This window comes from Oncorhynchus clarkii, chromosome 7, assembly GCF_045791955.1.
Source record: "Oncorhynchus clarkii lewisi isolate Uvic-CL-2024 chromosome 7, UVic_Ocla_1.0, whole genome shotgun sequence".
Taxonomy (NCBI): Eukaryota; Metazoa; Chordata; class Actinopteri; order Salmoniformes; family Salmonidae; genus Oncorhynchus; species Oncorhynchus clarkii.
The window spans coordinates 86,945,986-86,962,210 of NC_092153.1; the positions used below are offsets into that span (position 1 = coordinate 86,945,986).

The 16,225-nt window shown below is 49.0% G+C and overlaps 1 protein-coding gene across 1 annotated transcript in view; it reads left to right on the forward strand.

Annotated features, from left to right (window-relative positions):
- Positions 1-16,225, forward strand: part of LOC139413952 (protein tyrosine phosphatase domain containing 1a) — a 93,824-nt gene that overhangs the window by 54,645 nt on the left and 22,954 nt on the right. Inside the window, exons 6-7 of the mRNA XM_071161842.1 lie at positions 1,617-1,754; positions 15,749-16,068. Of these exons, the coding sequence (XP_071017943.1) occupies positions 1,617-1,754; positions 15,749-16,068 (458 nt within the window). The remainder of the gene's footprint in view (positions 1-1,616; positions 1,755-15,748; positions 16,069-16,225) is intronic.

The following is a 16,225-nucleotide window of genomic DNA, read 5'->3' on the forward strand; positions in this document are numbered from 1 at the left end:
CCTGTACTCAGTACTTTGTTGAAGCACCTTTGGCAGCGAGTACAGCCTCCAGTCTTCTTGGTTATGAAGCTGAAAGCTTGGCACACCTGTATTTGGGGAGTTTATCACATTCTTCACTGCAGATCCTCTCGGGTTGGTTGGGGAGTGTTGCTGCGAGGCTATTTTCAGGTCTCTCCAGAGATGTTTGATCGGGTTCAAGTCCGTGCTCTGCTTGGGCCACTCAAGGACGTTGAGACTTGTCCCGAAGCCACTCTTGCGTTGTCTTGGCTGTGTGCTTAGGGTTGTTGTCCTGTTGGAAGGTGAACCTTCACCCCAGTCTGAGGTCCTGAGCGCTCTGGAGCAGGTTTTCATCAAGGATCTCTCTGTACTTTGCTCTGTTCATGGTGCCAGGTTTCCTCCAGACGTGACGCTTGACATTCAGGACAAAGAGTTCAATCTTGGTTTCATTAGACCAGAGAATCTTGTTTCTCATGGTCTGAGAGTCCTTTTGGTAAACTCCAAGCGGGCTGTCATGTGCCTTTTACTGAGGAGTGACTTCCGTCTGACCACTCTACCATAAAGACCTGATTGGTGGAGTACTGCAGAGATGTCTGTCCTTCTGGAAGGCTCTCCCATCTACACAGAGGAACTCTAGAGCTCTGTCAGAGTGACCATTGAGTTTTTGGTCACCTTCCTGACCAAGACCCTTCTCCCCTGATTTCTCAGTTTGGCCGGGCGGCCAGCTCTAGGAAGAGTCTTGTTGGTTCCAAACTTCTTCCATTTAAGAATGATGGAGGCCACTGTGTTCTTGGGGACCTTCAATGCTGCATACATTTTTGGTACCCTTCCCCAGATCTGTGCCTCGACACAATCCTGTCTTGGAGCTTTACAGACAATTCCTTTGACCTCACGGCTTGGTTTTTGCTCTGACATGCCCTGTCAACTATGGGACCTTATATAGACAGGTGTGTGCCTTTCCAAATCATGTCCAATCAATTGAATTGACCAGAGGTGGACTCCAATCAAGTTGCAGAAACATCTCAAGGATGATCAATGGAAACAGGATGCACCTGAGCTCAATTTCGAGTCTCATAGCAACGGGTCTGAATACTTATGGAAATCAGGTATTTCTGGGGTTTTTTTGTACACATTTCTAAAAAGCCTGTTTTTGCTTTGTTGTTATGGGGTGTTGTGTGTAGATTGTGTGTAGATTGATTAGAGTTAACTGCACCTCAGACTGCAGCCCAAATAAATGATTCACAGAGTCTGCGGTACTGCGAGTCTGCAGTAGTGTATACTGCTCAGATGCTCCCTTGACATTCGGAACACTGTGAACATCATTCTTCAGGTTGAATCAGGCCTTTGTAACAATGTATAACACATCATCGCTCTTGCTGCTGGTGATTCTCTGATCCACCTCTACGTAGACGACATCATTCTGTATACTTCTGGACCTTCTTTGTAACAATGTATAACAAACACATCATTGGGGTAGATAGTAGTTCATGTTCTTACTGCGTCTCAATTTGGTCAATAGTTTCATTATATAGTTTCATTATATAGGGAATAGTGTGTCTTTTGGGATCCCCGTCATGTTCAGCCTGTGAGAAGTCCTGTTTTCTTTCCTCTGTTTACAGTTTATTTCTATAACTTTGGCTGGAAGGACTACGGCGTGGCGTCCCTGACTACTATACTGGACATGGTCAAGGTGATGTCGTTCGCCATCCAGGAGGGAAAGATGGCCGTGCACTGTCACGCCGGCCTAGGGAGGACAGGTACATCAAATCTACCCAATCATAGCATCACTAAACCTATAAAGTCACATGGCTGGGCAGAACAGGACAGGTATGTTATAATGGGCTGGGAGGAGGACAGGTAAAGGACAGGTATGTTATAATGGACTGGGGAGGACAGGGACAGGTTCGTTATGAGGCAATGGGGAGAGCAGGTACATTACAGTGGGCTGGGGAGGACAAGTACTGGACAGGTACATTATAATGGGCTGTGGAGGACAGGTACATTATAATGGTCTGGGGAGGACAGGTACGTTATAATGGGCTGGGGAGGACAGGTACGTTATAATGGACTGGGGAGGACAGGTACAGGACAGGTACATTATAATGGGCTGGGGAGGACAGGTACATTATAATGGTCTGGGGAGGACAGGTACGTTATAATGGGCTGGGGAGGACAGGTACGTTATAATGGACTGGGGAGGACAGGTACAGGACAGGTACATTATAATGGGCTGGGGAGGACAGGTACAGGTTTGTTATGATGCAATGGGGAGAGCAGGTACATTACAGTGGGCTGGGGAGGACAGGTACTGGACAGGTACAGGATAGGTATATTATAATGGGCTGGGGAGGACAGGTACAGGACAGGTACATTATAATGGGCTGGGGAGGACAGGTACATTATAATGGGCTGGGGAGGACAGGTACAGGACAGGTACGTTATAATGGGCTGGGGAGGACAGGTACATTATAATGGACTGGGGAGGACAGGTACAGGACAGGTACATTATAATGGGATGGGGAGGACAGGTACAGGACAGGTACATTATAATGGGCTGGGGAGGACAGGTACATTATAATGGGCTGGGGAGGACAGGTACAGGACAGGTACATTATAATGGGATGGGGAGGACAGGTACAGGACAGGTACATTATAATGGGCTGGGGAGGACAGGTACATTATAATGGCCTGGGGAGGACAGGTACAGGACAGGTACATTATAATGTGCTGGGGAGGACAGGTACGTTATAATGGGCTGGGGAGGACAGGTACGTTATAATGGGCTGGGGAGGACAGGTACGTTATAATGGGCTGGGGAGGACAGGTACAGGACAGGTACATTATAATGGGATGGGGAGGACAGGTACAGGACAGGTACGTTATAATGGGCTGACAGGTACGTTATAATGGGCTGGGGAGGACAGGTACATTATAATGGACTGGGGAGTACAGGTACGTTATAATGGGCTGGGGAGGACAGGTACGTTATAGTGGACTGGGGAGGACAGGGTACGTTATAATGGTCTGGGGAGGACAGGGTACGTTATAATGGGCTGGGGAGGACAGGTACGTTATAATGGGCTGGGGAGGACAGGTACGTTATAATGGGCTGGGGAGGACAGGTACGTTATAATGGGCTGAGAAGGCCAGGTACGTTATAATGGGCTGTGGAGGACAGGTACATTATAATGGGCTGGGGAGGACAGGTACAGGACAGTTACATTATAATGGGTTGGGGAGGACAGGTACATTTTAATGGGCTGGGGAGGACAGGTACATTATAATGGGATGGGGAGGACAGGTACAGGACAGGTACATTATAATGGGCTGGGGAGGACAGGTACGTTATAATGGGCTGGGGAGGACAGGTACGTTATAATAGTCTGGGGAGGACAGGTACATTATAATGGGCTGGGGAGGACAGGTACGTTATATTGGGCTGGGGAGGACAGGTACGTTATAATGGGCTGAGAAGGCCAGGTACGTTATAATGGGCTGTGGAGGACAGGTACATTATAATTGGCTGGGGAGGACAGGTACAGGACAGTTACATTATAATGGGATGGGGAGGACAGGTACAGGACAGGTACATTATAATGGGCTGGGGAGGACAGGTACATTATAATGGGCTGGGGAGGACAGGTACGTTATAATGGGCTGGTGAGAACAGGTACATTATAATGGGCTGGGGAGGACAGGTACATTATAATGGGCTGGGGAGGACAGGTACATTATAATGGGCTGGGGAGGACAGGTACATTATAATGGGCTGGGGAGGACAGGTACAGGACAGGTACATTATAATGGGATGGGGAGGAAAGGTACAGGACAGGTACATTATAATGGGCTGGGGAGGACAGGTACGTTATAATGGGCTGGGGAGGACAGGTACGTTATAATGGTCTGGGGAGGACAGGTACGTTATAATGGACTGGGGAGGACAGGTACGTTATAATGGGCTGGGGAGGACAGGTACGTTATAATGGACTGGGGAGGACAGGGTACGTTATAATGGTCTGGGGAGGACAGGTTACGTTATAATCGGCTGGGGAGGACAGGTACGTTATAATGGGCTGGGGAGGACAGGTACGTTATAATGGGCTGGGGAGGCCAGGTACGTTATAATGGGCTGGGGAGGACAGGTACATTATAATGGGCTGGGGAGGACAGGTACAGGACAGGTACATTATAATGGGATGGGGAGGACAGGTACAGGACAGGTTCATTATAATGGGCTGGGGAGGACAGGTACGTTATAATGGGCTGGGGAGGACAGGTACAGGACAGGTACATTATAATGGGCTGGGGTGGACAGGTACGTTATAATGGGCTGGGGAGGACAGGTACAGGACAGGTACATTATAATGGGCTGGGGAGGACAGGTACGTTATAATGGGCTGGGGAGGACAGGTACAGGACAGTTACATTATAATGGGATGGGTGGACAGGTACAGGACAGGTACATTATAATGGGCTGGGGAGGACAGGTACGTTATAATGGTCTGGGGAGGACAGGTACAGGACAGGTACAGGACAGGTACATTATAATGGGATGGGGAGGACAGGTACATTATAATGGGCTGGGGAGGACAGGTACATTATAATGGGATGGGGAGGACAGGTACATTATAATGGGATGGGGAGGACAGGTACATTATAATGGGCTGGGGAGGACAGGTACATTATAATGGGCTGGGGAGGACAGGTACAGGACAGGTACATTATAATGGGATGGGGAGGACAGGTACAGGACAGGTACATTATAATGGGCTGGGGAGGACAGGTACGTTATAATGGGCTGGGGAGGACAGGTATATTATAATGGGCTGGGGAGGACAGGTACGTTATAATGGACTGGGGAGGACAGGGTACGTTATAATGGTCTGGGGAGGACAGGGTACGTTATAATGGGCTGGGGAGGACAGGTACGTTATAATGGGCTGGGGAGGACAGGTACGTTATAATGGGCTGGGGAGGACAGGTACGTTATAATGGGCTGAGAAGGCCAGGTACGTTATAATGGGCTGTGGAGGACAGGTACATTATAATGGGCTGGGGAGGACAGGTACAGGACAGTTACATTATAATGGGATGGGGAGGACAGGTACATTTTAATGGGCTGGGGAGGACAGGTACATTATAATGGGCTGGGGAGGACAGGTACAGGACAGGTACATTATAATGGGATGGGGAGGACAGGTACAGGACAGGTACATTATAATGGGCTGGGGAGGACAGGTACGTTATAATGGGCTGGGGAGGACAGGTACGTTATAATAGTCTGGGGAGGACAGGTACATTATAATGGACTGGGGAGTACAGGTACGTTATAATGGGCTGGGGAGGACAGGTACGTTATAATGGACTGGGGAGGACAGGGAACGTTATAATGGTCTGGGGAGGACAGGGTACGTTATAATGGGCTGGGGAGGACAGGTACGTTATAATGGGCTGGGGAGGACAGGTACGTTATATTGGGCTGGGGAGGACAGGTACGTTATAATGGGCTGAGAAGGCCAGGTACGTTATAATGGGCTGTGGAGGACAGGTACATTATAATTGGCTGGGGAGGACAGGTACAGGACAGTTACATTATAATGGGATGGGGAGGACAGGTACAGGACAGGTACATTATAATGGGCTGGGGAGGACAGGTACATTATAATGGGCTGGGGAGGACAGGTACGTTATAATGGGCTGGTGAGAACAGGTACATTATAATGGGCTGGGGAGGACAGGTACATTATAATGGGCTGGGGAGGACAGGTACATTATAATGGGCTGGGGAGGACAGGTACGTTATAATGGGCTGGTGAGAACAGGTACATTATAATGGGCTGGGGAGGACAGGTACATTATAATGGGCTGGGGAGGACAGGTACATTATAATGGGCTGGGGAGGACAGGTACAGGACAGGTACATTATAATGGGATGGGGAGGAAAGGTACAGGACAGGTACATTATAATGGGCTGGGGAGGACAGGTACGTTATAATGGGCTGGGGAGGACAGGTACGTTATAATGGTCTGGGGAGGACAGGTACGCTATAATGGGCTGAGAAGGCCAGGTACGTTATAATGGGCTGTGGAGGACAGGTACATTATAATTGGCTGGGGAGGACAGGTACAGGACAGTTACATTATAATGGGATGGGGAGGACAGGTACAGGACAGGTACATTATAATGGGCTGGGGAGGACAGGTACATTATAATGGGCTGGGGAGGACAGGTACGTTATAATGGGCTGGTGAGAACAGGTACATTATAATGGGCTGGGGAGGACAGGTACATTATAATGGGCTGGGGAGGACAGGTACATTATAATGGGCTGGGGAGGACAGGTACATTATAATGGGCTGGGGAGGACAGGTACAGGACAGGTACATTATAATGGGATGGGGAGGAAAGGTACAGGACAGGTACATTATAATGGGCTGGGGAGGACAGGTACGTTATAATGGGCTGGGGAGGACAGGTACGTTATAATGGACTGGGGAGGACAGGTACGTTATAATGGGCTGGGGAGGACAGGTACGTTATAATGGACTGGGGAGGACAGGGTACGTTATAATGGTCTGGGGAGGACAGGTTACGTTATAATCGGCTGGGGAGGACAGGTACGTTATAATGGGCTGGGGAGGACAGGTACGTTATAATGGGCTGGGGAGGCCAGGTACGTTATAATGGGCTGGGGAGGACAGGTACATTATAATGGGCTGGGGAGGACAGGTACAGGACAGGTACATTATAATGGGATGGGGAGGACAGGTACAGGACAGGTACATTATAATGGGCTGGGGAGGACAGGTACGTTATAATGGGCTGGGGAGGACAGGTACAGGACAGGTACATTATAATGGGCTGGGGAGGACAGGTACGTTATAATGGGCTGGGGAGGACAGGTACAGGACAGGTACATTATAATGGGCTGGGGAGGACAGGTACGTTATAATGGGCTGGGGAGGACAGGTACAGGACAGTTACATTATAATGGGATGGGAGGACAGGTACAGGACAGGTACATTATAATGGGCTGGGGAGGACAGGTACGTTATAATGGTCTGGGGAGGACAGGTACAGGACAGGTACATTATAATGGGATGGGGAGGACAGGTACATTATAATGGGCTGGGGAGGACAGGTACATTATAATGGGATGGGGAGGACAGGTACATTATAATGGGATGGGGAGGACAGGTACATTATAATGGGCTGGGGAGGACAGGTACATTATAATGGGCTGGGGAGGACAGGTACAGGACAGGTACATTATAATGGGATGGGGAGGACAGGTACAGGACATGTACATTATAATGGGCTGGGGAGGACAGGTACGTTATAATGGGCTGGGGAGGACAGGTATATTATAATGGGCTGGGGAGGACAGGTACAGGACAGGTACATTATAATGGGATGGGCAGGACAGGTACAGGACAGGTACGTTATAATTTTATTTTGTATTTATTTTTATTTTACCTTTATTTAACTAGGCAAGTCAGTTAAGAACAAATTATTATTTTCAATGACGGCCTAGGAACAGTGGGTTAACTGCAGAACGACAGATTTGTACCTTGTCAGCTCGGGGGGTTTGAACTTGCAACCTTCCGGGTTACTAGTCCAACTCTCTAACCACTAGGCTATGGGGCGGCAGGGTCTGGGGAGGACAGGTATATTATAATGGGCTGGGGAGGACAGGTACAGGACAGGTATATTATAATGGGCTGGGGAGGACAGGTACAGGACAGGTACGTTATAATGGTCTGGGGAGGACAGGTATATTATAATGGGCTGGGGAGGACAGGTATATTATAATGGGCTGGGGAGGACAGGTACGTTATAATGGGCTGGGGAGGACAGGGTACGTTATAATGGGCTGGGGAGGACAGGTACATTATAATGGGCTGGGGAGGACAGGTACAGGACAGGTACATTATAATGGCCTGGGGAGAACAGGTACATTATAATGGCCTGGGGAGGACAGGTACATCATAATGGCCTGGGGAGGACAGGTACCTTATAATGGGCTGGGGAGGACAGGTACATTATAATGGGCTGGGGAGGACAGGGTACGTTATAATGGGTTGGGGAGGACAGGGTACGTTAAAATGGGCTGGGGAGGACAGGGTACATTATAATGGGCTGGGGAGGACAGGGTACGTTATAATGGGCTGGGGAGGACAGGGTATGTTATAATGGACTGGGGAGGACAGGTACGTTATAATGGGCTGGGGAGGACAGGTGCGTTATAATGGGCTGGGGAGGACAGGTACAGGACAGGTACGTTATAATGGGCTGGGGAGGACAGGGTACGTTATAATGGACTGGGGAGGACAGGGTACGTTATAATGGGCTGGGGAGGACAGGGTACGTTATAATGGACTGGGGAGGACAGGGTACATTATAATGGGCTGGGGAGGACAGAGTACGTTATAATGGGCTGGGGAGGACAGGTACATTATAATGGGCTGGAGAGGACAGGGTACGTTATAATGGACTGGGGAGGACAGGGTACATTATAATGGGCTGGGGAGGACAGGGTACGTTATAATGGGCTGGGGAGGACAGGTACGTTATAATGGGCTGGGGAGGACAGGTACAGGACAGGTATATTATAATGGGCTGGGGAGGACAGGTACAGGACAGGTACGTTATAATGGGCTGGGGAGGACAGGTACGTTATAATGGGCTGGGGAGGACAGGTACAGGACAGGTACGTTATAATGGGCTGGGGAGGACAGGTACATTATAATGGGCTGGGGAGGACAGGTATGTTATAATGGGCTAGGGAGGACAGGTACATTATAATGGACTGGGGAGGACAGGTACAGGACAGGTACGTTATAATGGACTGGGGAGGACAGGTACGTTATAATGGGCTGGGGAGGACAGGGTACGTTATAATGGGCTGGGGAGGACAGGGTATATTATAATGGACTGGGGAGGACAGGTACATTATAATGGGCTGGGGAGGACAGGTACGTTATAATGGGCTGGGGAGGACAGGTACATTATAATGGACTGGGGAGGACAGGGTACATTATAATGGGCTGGGGAGGACAGGTACAGGACAGGTACATTATAATGGGATGGGGAGGACAGGTACAGGACATGTACATTATAATGGGCTGGGGAGGACAGGTACGTTATAATGGGCTGGGGAGGACAGGTATATTATAATGGGCTGGGGAGGACAGGTACAGGACAGGTACATTATAATGGGATGGGCAGGACAGGTACAGGACAGGTACGTTATAATTTTATTTTGTATTTATTTTTATTTTACCTTTATTTAACTAGGCAAGTCAGTTAAGAACAAATTATTATTTTCAATGACGGCCTAGGAACAGTGGGTTAACTGCAGAACGACAGATTTGTACCTTGTCAGCTCGGGGGGTTTGAACTTGCAACCTTCCGGGTTACTAGTCCAACTCTCTAACCACTAGGCTATGGGGCGGCAGGGTCTGGGGAGGACAGGTATATTATAATGGGCTGGGGAGGACAGGTACAGGACAGGTATATTATAATGGGCTGGGGAGGACAGGTACAGGACAGGTACGTTATAATGGTCTGGGGAGGACAGGTATATTATAATGGGCTGGGGAGGACAGGTATATTATAATGGGCTGGGGAGGACAGGTACGTTATAATGGGCTGGGGAGGACAGGGTACGTTATAATGGGCTGGGGAGGACAGGTACATTATAATGGGCTGGGGAGGACAGGTACAGGACAGGTACATTATAATGGCCTGGGGAGAACAGGTACATTATAATGGCCTGGGGAGGACAGGTACATCATAATGGCCTGGGGAGGACAGGTACCTTATAATGGGCTGGGGAGGACAGGTACATTATAATGGGCTGGGGAGGACAGGGTACGTTATAATGGGTTGGGGAGGACAGGGTACGTTAAAATGGGCTGGGGAGGACAGGGTACATTATAATGGGCTGGGGAGGACAGGGTACATTATAATGGGCTGGGGAGGACAGGGTACATTATAATGGGCTGGGGAGGACAGGGTACGTTATAATGGGCTGGGGAGGACAGGGTATGTTATAATGGACTGGGGAGGACAGGTACGTTATAATGGGCTGGGGAGGACAGGTACGTTATAATGGGCTGGGGAGGACAGGTACAGGACAGGTACGTTATAATGGGCTGGGGAGGACAGGGTACGTTATAATGGACTGGGGAGGACAGGGTACGTTATAATGGGCTGGGGAGGACAGGGTACGTTATAATGGACTGGGGAGGACAGGGTACATTATAATGGGCTGGGGAGGACAGAGTACGTTATAATGGGCTGGGGAGGACAGGTACATTATAATGGGCTGGGGAGGACAGGGTATGTTATAATGGACTGGGGAGGACAGGGTACATTATAATGGGCTGGGGAGGACAGGGTACGTTATAATGGGCTGGGGAGGACAGGTACGTTATAATGGGCTGGGGAGGACAGGTACAGGACAGGTATATTATAATGGGCTGGGGAGGACAGGTACAGGACAGGTACGTTATAATGGGCTGGGGAGGACAGGTACGTTATAATGGGCTGGGGAGGACAGGTACAGGACAGGTACGTTATAATGGGCTGGGGAGGACAGGTACATTATAATGGGCTGGGGAGGACAGGTACGTTATAATGGGCTAGGGAGGACAGGTACATTATAATGGACTGGGGAGGACAGGTACAGGACAGGTACGTTATAATGGACTGGGGAGGACAGGGTACGTTATAATGGGCTGGGGAGGACAGGGTATATTATAATGGACTGGGGAGGACAGGTACATTATAATGGGCTGGGGAGGACAGGTACGTTATAATGGGCTGGGGAGGACAGGTACATTATAATGGACTGGGGAGGACAGGGTACATTATAATGGGCTGGGGAGGACAGGTACGTTATAATGGGCTGGGGAGGACAGGGTACATTATAATGGGCTGGGGAGGACAGGTACATTATAATGGACTGGGGAGGACAGGTACGTTATAATGGGCCGGGGAGGACAGGTACAATATAATGGACCGAGGAGGACAGGTACAGGACAGGTACATTATAATGGGCTGTGGAGGACAGGTACATTATAATGGACTGGGGAGGACAGGTTCATTATAATGGGCTGGGGAGGACAGGTACAGGACAGGTACATTATAATGGGCTGGGGAGGACAGGTACATTATAATGGGCTGGGGAGGACAGGTACAGGACAGGTACATTATAATGGGCTGGGGAGGACAGGTACATTATAATGGGCTGGGGAGGACAGGTACATTATAATGGACTGGGGAGGACAGGTACAGGACAGGTACATTATAATGGGCTGGGGAGGACAGGTACATTATAATGGGCTGGGGAGGACAGGTACAGGACAGGTACATTATAATGGGCTGGGGAGGACAGGGTACGTTATAATGGACTGGGGAGGACAGGCACATTATAATGGGCTGGGGAGGACAGGTACATTATAATGGGCTGGGGAGGACAGGTACATTATAATGGGCTGGGGAGGACAGGTACAGGACAGGTACATTATAATGGGCTGGGGAGGACAGGTACGTTATAATGGGCTGGGGAGGACAGGTACGTTATAATGGGCTGGGGAGGACAGGTACGTTATAATGGGCTGGGGAGGACAGGTACAGGACAGGTACATTATAATGGGCTGGGGAGGACAGGTACATTATAATGGGCTGGGGAGGACAGGTACAGGACAGGTACATTATAATGGGCTGGGGAGGACAGGTACGTCGTAATGGGCTGGGGAGGACAGGTACATTATAATGGGCTGGGGAGGACAGGTACATTATAATGGGCTGGGGAGGACAGGTACATTATAATGGGCTGGGGAGGACAGGTACATTATAATGGGCTGGGGAGGACAGGTACATTATAATGGACTGGGGAGGACAGGTACAGGACAGGTACATTATAATGGGCTGGGGAGGACAGGTACAGGACAGGTACATTATAATGGGCTGGGGAGGACAGGTACGTTATAATGGGCTGGGGAGGACAGGTACGTTATAATGGGCTGGGGAGGACAGGTACGTTATAATGGGCTGGGGAGGACAGGTACAGGACAGGTACATTATAATGGGCTGGGGAGGACAGGTACATTATAATGGGCTGGGGAGGACAGGTACAGGACAGGTACATTATAATGGGCTGGGGAGGACAGGTACGTCGTAATGGGCTGGGGAGGACAGGTACATTATAATGGGCTGGGGAGGACAGGTACATTATAATGGGCTGGGGAGGACAGGTACATTATAATGGACTGGGGAGGACAGGTACAGGACAGGTACATTATAATGGGCTGGGGAGGACAGGTACAGGACAGGTACATTATAATGGGCTGGGGAGGACAGGTACGTTATAATGGGCTGGGGAGGACAGGTACGTTATAATGGGCTGGGGAGGACAGGTACGTTATAATGGGCTGGGGAGGACAGGTACAGGACAGGTACATTATAATGGGCTGGTGAGGACAGGTACAGGACAGGTACATTATAATGGTCTGGGGAGGACAGGGTACGTTATAATGGGCTGGGGAGGACAGGTACGTTATAATGGCCTGGGGAGGACAGGTACGTTATAATGGCCTGTGGAGGACAGGTACGTTATAATGGCCTGGGGAGGACAGATACAGTGGGGAGAACAAGTATTTGATACACTACCGATTTTGCAGGTTTTCCTACTTACAAAGCATGTAGAGGTTTGTAATTTTTATCATAGGTACACTTCAACTGTGAGAGACGGAATCTAAAACAAAAATCCAGAAAATCACATTGTATGATTTTTAAGTAATTAATTTGCATTTTATTGCATGACATCAGTATTTGATCACCTACCGACCAATAAGAATTCCGGCTCTCACAGACCTGTTAGTTTTTCTTTAAGAAGCCCTCCTGTTCTCCAGTCATTACCTGTATTAACTGCACCTTTTTCATGGATTAAAATCCTGCAGCACACGCAAGGTCCCCCTGCTCAAGCCAGTGCATGTCCAAGCCCGTCTGAAGTTTGCCAATGACCATCTGGATGATCCAGAGTAGGAATGAGAGAAGGTCATGTGGTCTGATGAGACAAAAATAGAGCTTTTTGGTCTAAACTCCACTCGCCGTGTTTGGAGGAAGAAGAAGGATGAGTACAACCCCAAGAACACCATCCCAACCGTGAAGCATGGAGGTGGAAACACCATTCTTTGGGGATGCTTTTCTGCAAAGGGGACAGAACGACTGCACCGTATTGAGGGGAGGATGGATGGGGCCATGTATCGCGAGATCTTGGCTAACAACCTCCTTCTCTCAGTAAGAGCATTTTAGATGGATCGTGGCTGGGTCTTCCAGCATGACAACAACCCGAAACACACAGCCAGGGCAACTAAAAAGCATCTCAAGGTCCTGGAGTGGCCTAGCCAGTCTCCAGACCTGAGCCCAATAGAAAATCTTTGGAGGGAGCTGAAAGTCCGTATTGCCCAGCAACAGCCCCAAAACCTGAAGGATCTGGAGAAGGTCTGTATGGAGGAGTGGGCCAAAGTCCCTGCTGCAGTGTGTGCAAACCTGGTCAAGAACTACAGGAAACGTATGATCTCTGTATTTAAAAACAAAGGTTTCTGTACCAAATATTAAGTTCTGCTTTTCTGATGTATCAAATACTTATGTCATGCAATAAAATGCTAATTAATTACTTAAAAATTATACAATGTCATTTTCTGGATTTTCTAATAGTCTGGGTAGCCATTTGATTAGATGTTCAGGAGTCTTATGGCTTGGCGGTAGAAGCTGTTTAGAAGCCTCTTGGACCTAGACTTGGCGCTCTGGTACCGCTTGCCGTGTGGTAGCAGAGAGAATAGACTATGACTAGGGTGGCTGGAGTCTTTGACAATTTTTAGGGCCTTCCTCTAAAACTGCCTTGTATAGAGGTCCTGGATGGAAGAAAACTTGGCCCCAGTGATGTACTGCCCTCTATAGTGCCTTGCGGTTGGAGGCTGAGCAGTTTCCATACCAGGCAGTGATGCAACCAGGATTCTCTCAATGGTGCAGCTGTTGAATTTTTTGAGGATCTGAGGACAAATCTTTTAAGTCTCCTGAGGGATAATAATTTTGGTGTGCTTGGACCATGTTAGTTTGTTGGTGATGTGGACACCAAGGAACTTGAAACTCTCAACCTCCTCCACTGCAGCCCCATCGACGAGAATAAGAGCATGCTCGGTTCTCTTATTCCTGTAGTCCACAATCATCTCAATTTGTCTTAATCACATTGAGATAGAGGCTGTTGTCCTGTTGTCCTGGCACCACCCGGCCAGGTCTCTGACCTCCTCCCTATAGGCTGTCTCGTTGTTGTCAGGCCACTGTTGTCATAGGCAAACTTATTTTTTAAATATTGTTTTTACCTTTATTTAACTAGGCAAGTCAGTTAAGAACAAATTCTTATTTTCAATGACGGCCTAGGAACAGTGGGTTATAACTGCCTGTTCAGGGGCAGAACGACAGCTCGGGGATTTGAACTTGCAACCTTTCGGTTATTAGTCCAACGCTCTAACCGCTACCCTGCTGCCCCAGGTGTTGGAGTCGTGATGGTGGTGGAGTCATGCCTGGCTGTGCAGTCATGAGTGAACAGGGAGTACAGGAGGGGACTGAGCACGCACCCCTGAGGGTCCCCTGTGTTGAGGATCAGCGTGGCGGATGTGTTGTTACCTACCCTTACCACCTGGGTCGGCCCATCAGGATGTCCAGGATATAGTTGCAGAGGGAGGTGTTTAGTCCCAGGGTCCTTAGCTTAGTGATGAGCTTTGAGGGCACTATGGTGTTGAACGCTGAGCTGTAGTCAATGAATAGCATTCTCACGTAGGTGCTCCTTTTGTCCATGTGGGAAAGGGCAGTGTGGAGTGCAATAGAGATTGCATCATCTGTGGATCTGTTGGGGCGGTATGCAAATTGGAGTGAGTCTAGGGTTTCTGGGATAATGGTGTTGATGTGAGTCATGACCAGTCTTTCAAAGCACTTCATGGCTACAGATGTGAGTGCTACGGGTCGGTAGTCATTTAGGCAGGTTACCTTAGTGCCTGTGCCCAAGAACAATTTGGTGGTCTGCTTGAAACATGTTGGTATTACAGACTCGGACAGGGAGAGGTTTAAAATGTCAGTGAAGACACTTGTCAGTTGGTCAGCGCATGCTCTAAGTACACGTCCTGATAATCCATCTGGCCCTGCAGCCTTGTGAATGTTGACCTGTTTAAAGGTCTTACTCATATCGGCTGCGAAGAGCCTGATCACACAGTCTCCCAGAACAGCAGGTGCTATCATGTATGTTTCAGTGTTATTTGCCTCGAGAAACTAGCTCTTTACCGCTAGGCTCTCTGCCGCCCAGTGGCTACTAGGATGTCACTGGTTGTTTACCAGGTGTGTTACTGTGTTTACCAAGTGTGTTACTGGTGTGTTTACCAGGAGTTTTACTGTGTTTACCAGGTGTGTTTACGTGGTGTGTTACTGCGTTTACCTGTTACTGTGTTTACGTGGTGCGTTTCTGGGTTTACCAGGTGTGTTACTGTGTTTACGTGGTGTGTTTCTGGGTTTACCTGTTACTGTGTTTACCAGGTGTGTTTCTGGGTTTACCAGGTGTATTACTGTGTTTACCTGTTACTGTGTTTACCAGGTGTGCCTGTGTGTTTGCCAGGTGTGCCTCTGTGTTTACCAGGTGTGTTACACTGTTTACCAGGTGTGTTACTGGTGTGTTACTCTATTTACCAGGTGTATTACTGGCATGTTATCTGGTGTTCACCTCTCGTATGAGTGCGGACCAGGCCATCCTGTTTGTCAGAGCCAAGCGGCCCAACTCCATCCAGACCCGAGGCCAGCTGCTGTGTGTCCGGGAGTTCGCCCAGTTCCTGGTTCCGTTGAGGAACGTGTTCTCCTGCGCAGAACCCCGAGCCAACGCTGTTACGCTGTCCCAGTACCTGACTCGCCAACGCCACCTGCTGCACGGGTACGAGGCGCGGCAGATGAAGAACGTGCCAAAGATCGTCCAGCTGGTCTGCAAGGTCCTCCTGGACATCGCTGCCAATAGACAGGTAACACATTATTATGGTATAATAGACAGGTAATACATTATTATGGTATAATAGACAGGAAACACATTATTATGGTATAATAGACAGGTAATAGATTATTATGGGATAATAGACAGGTAATACATTATTATGGTATAATAGACAGGTAATACATTAT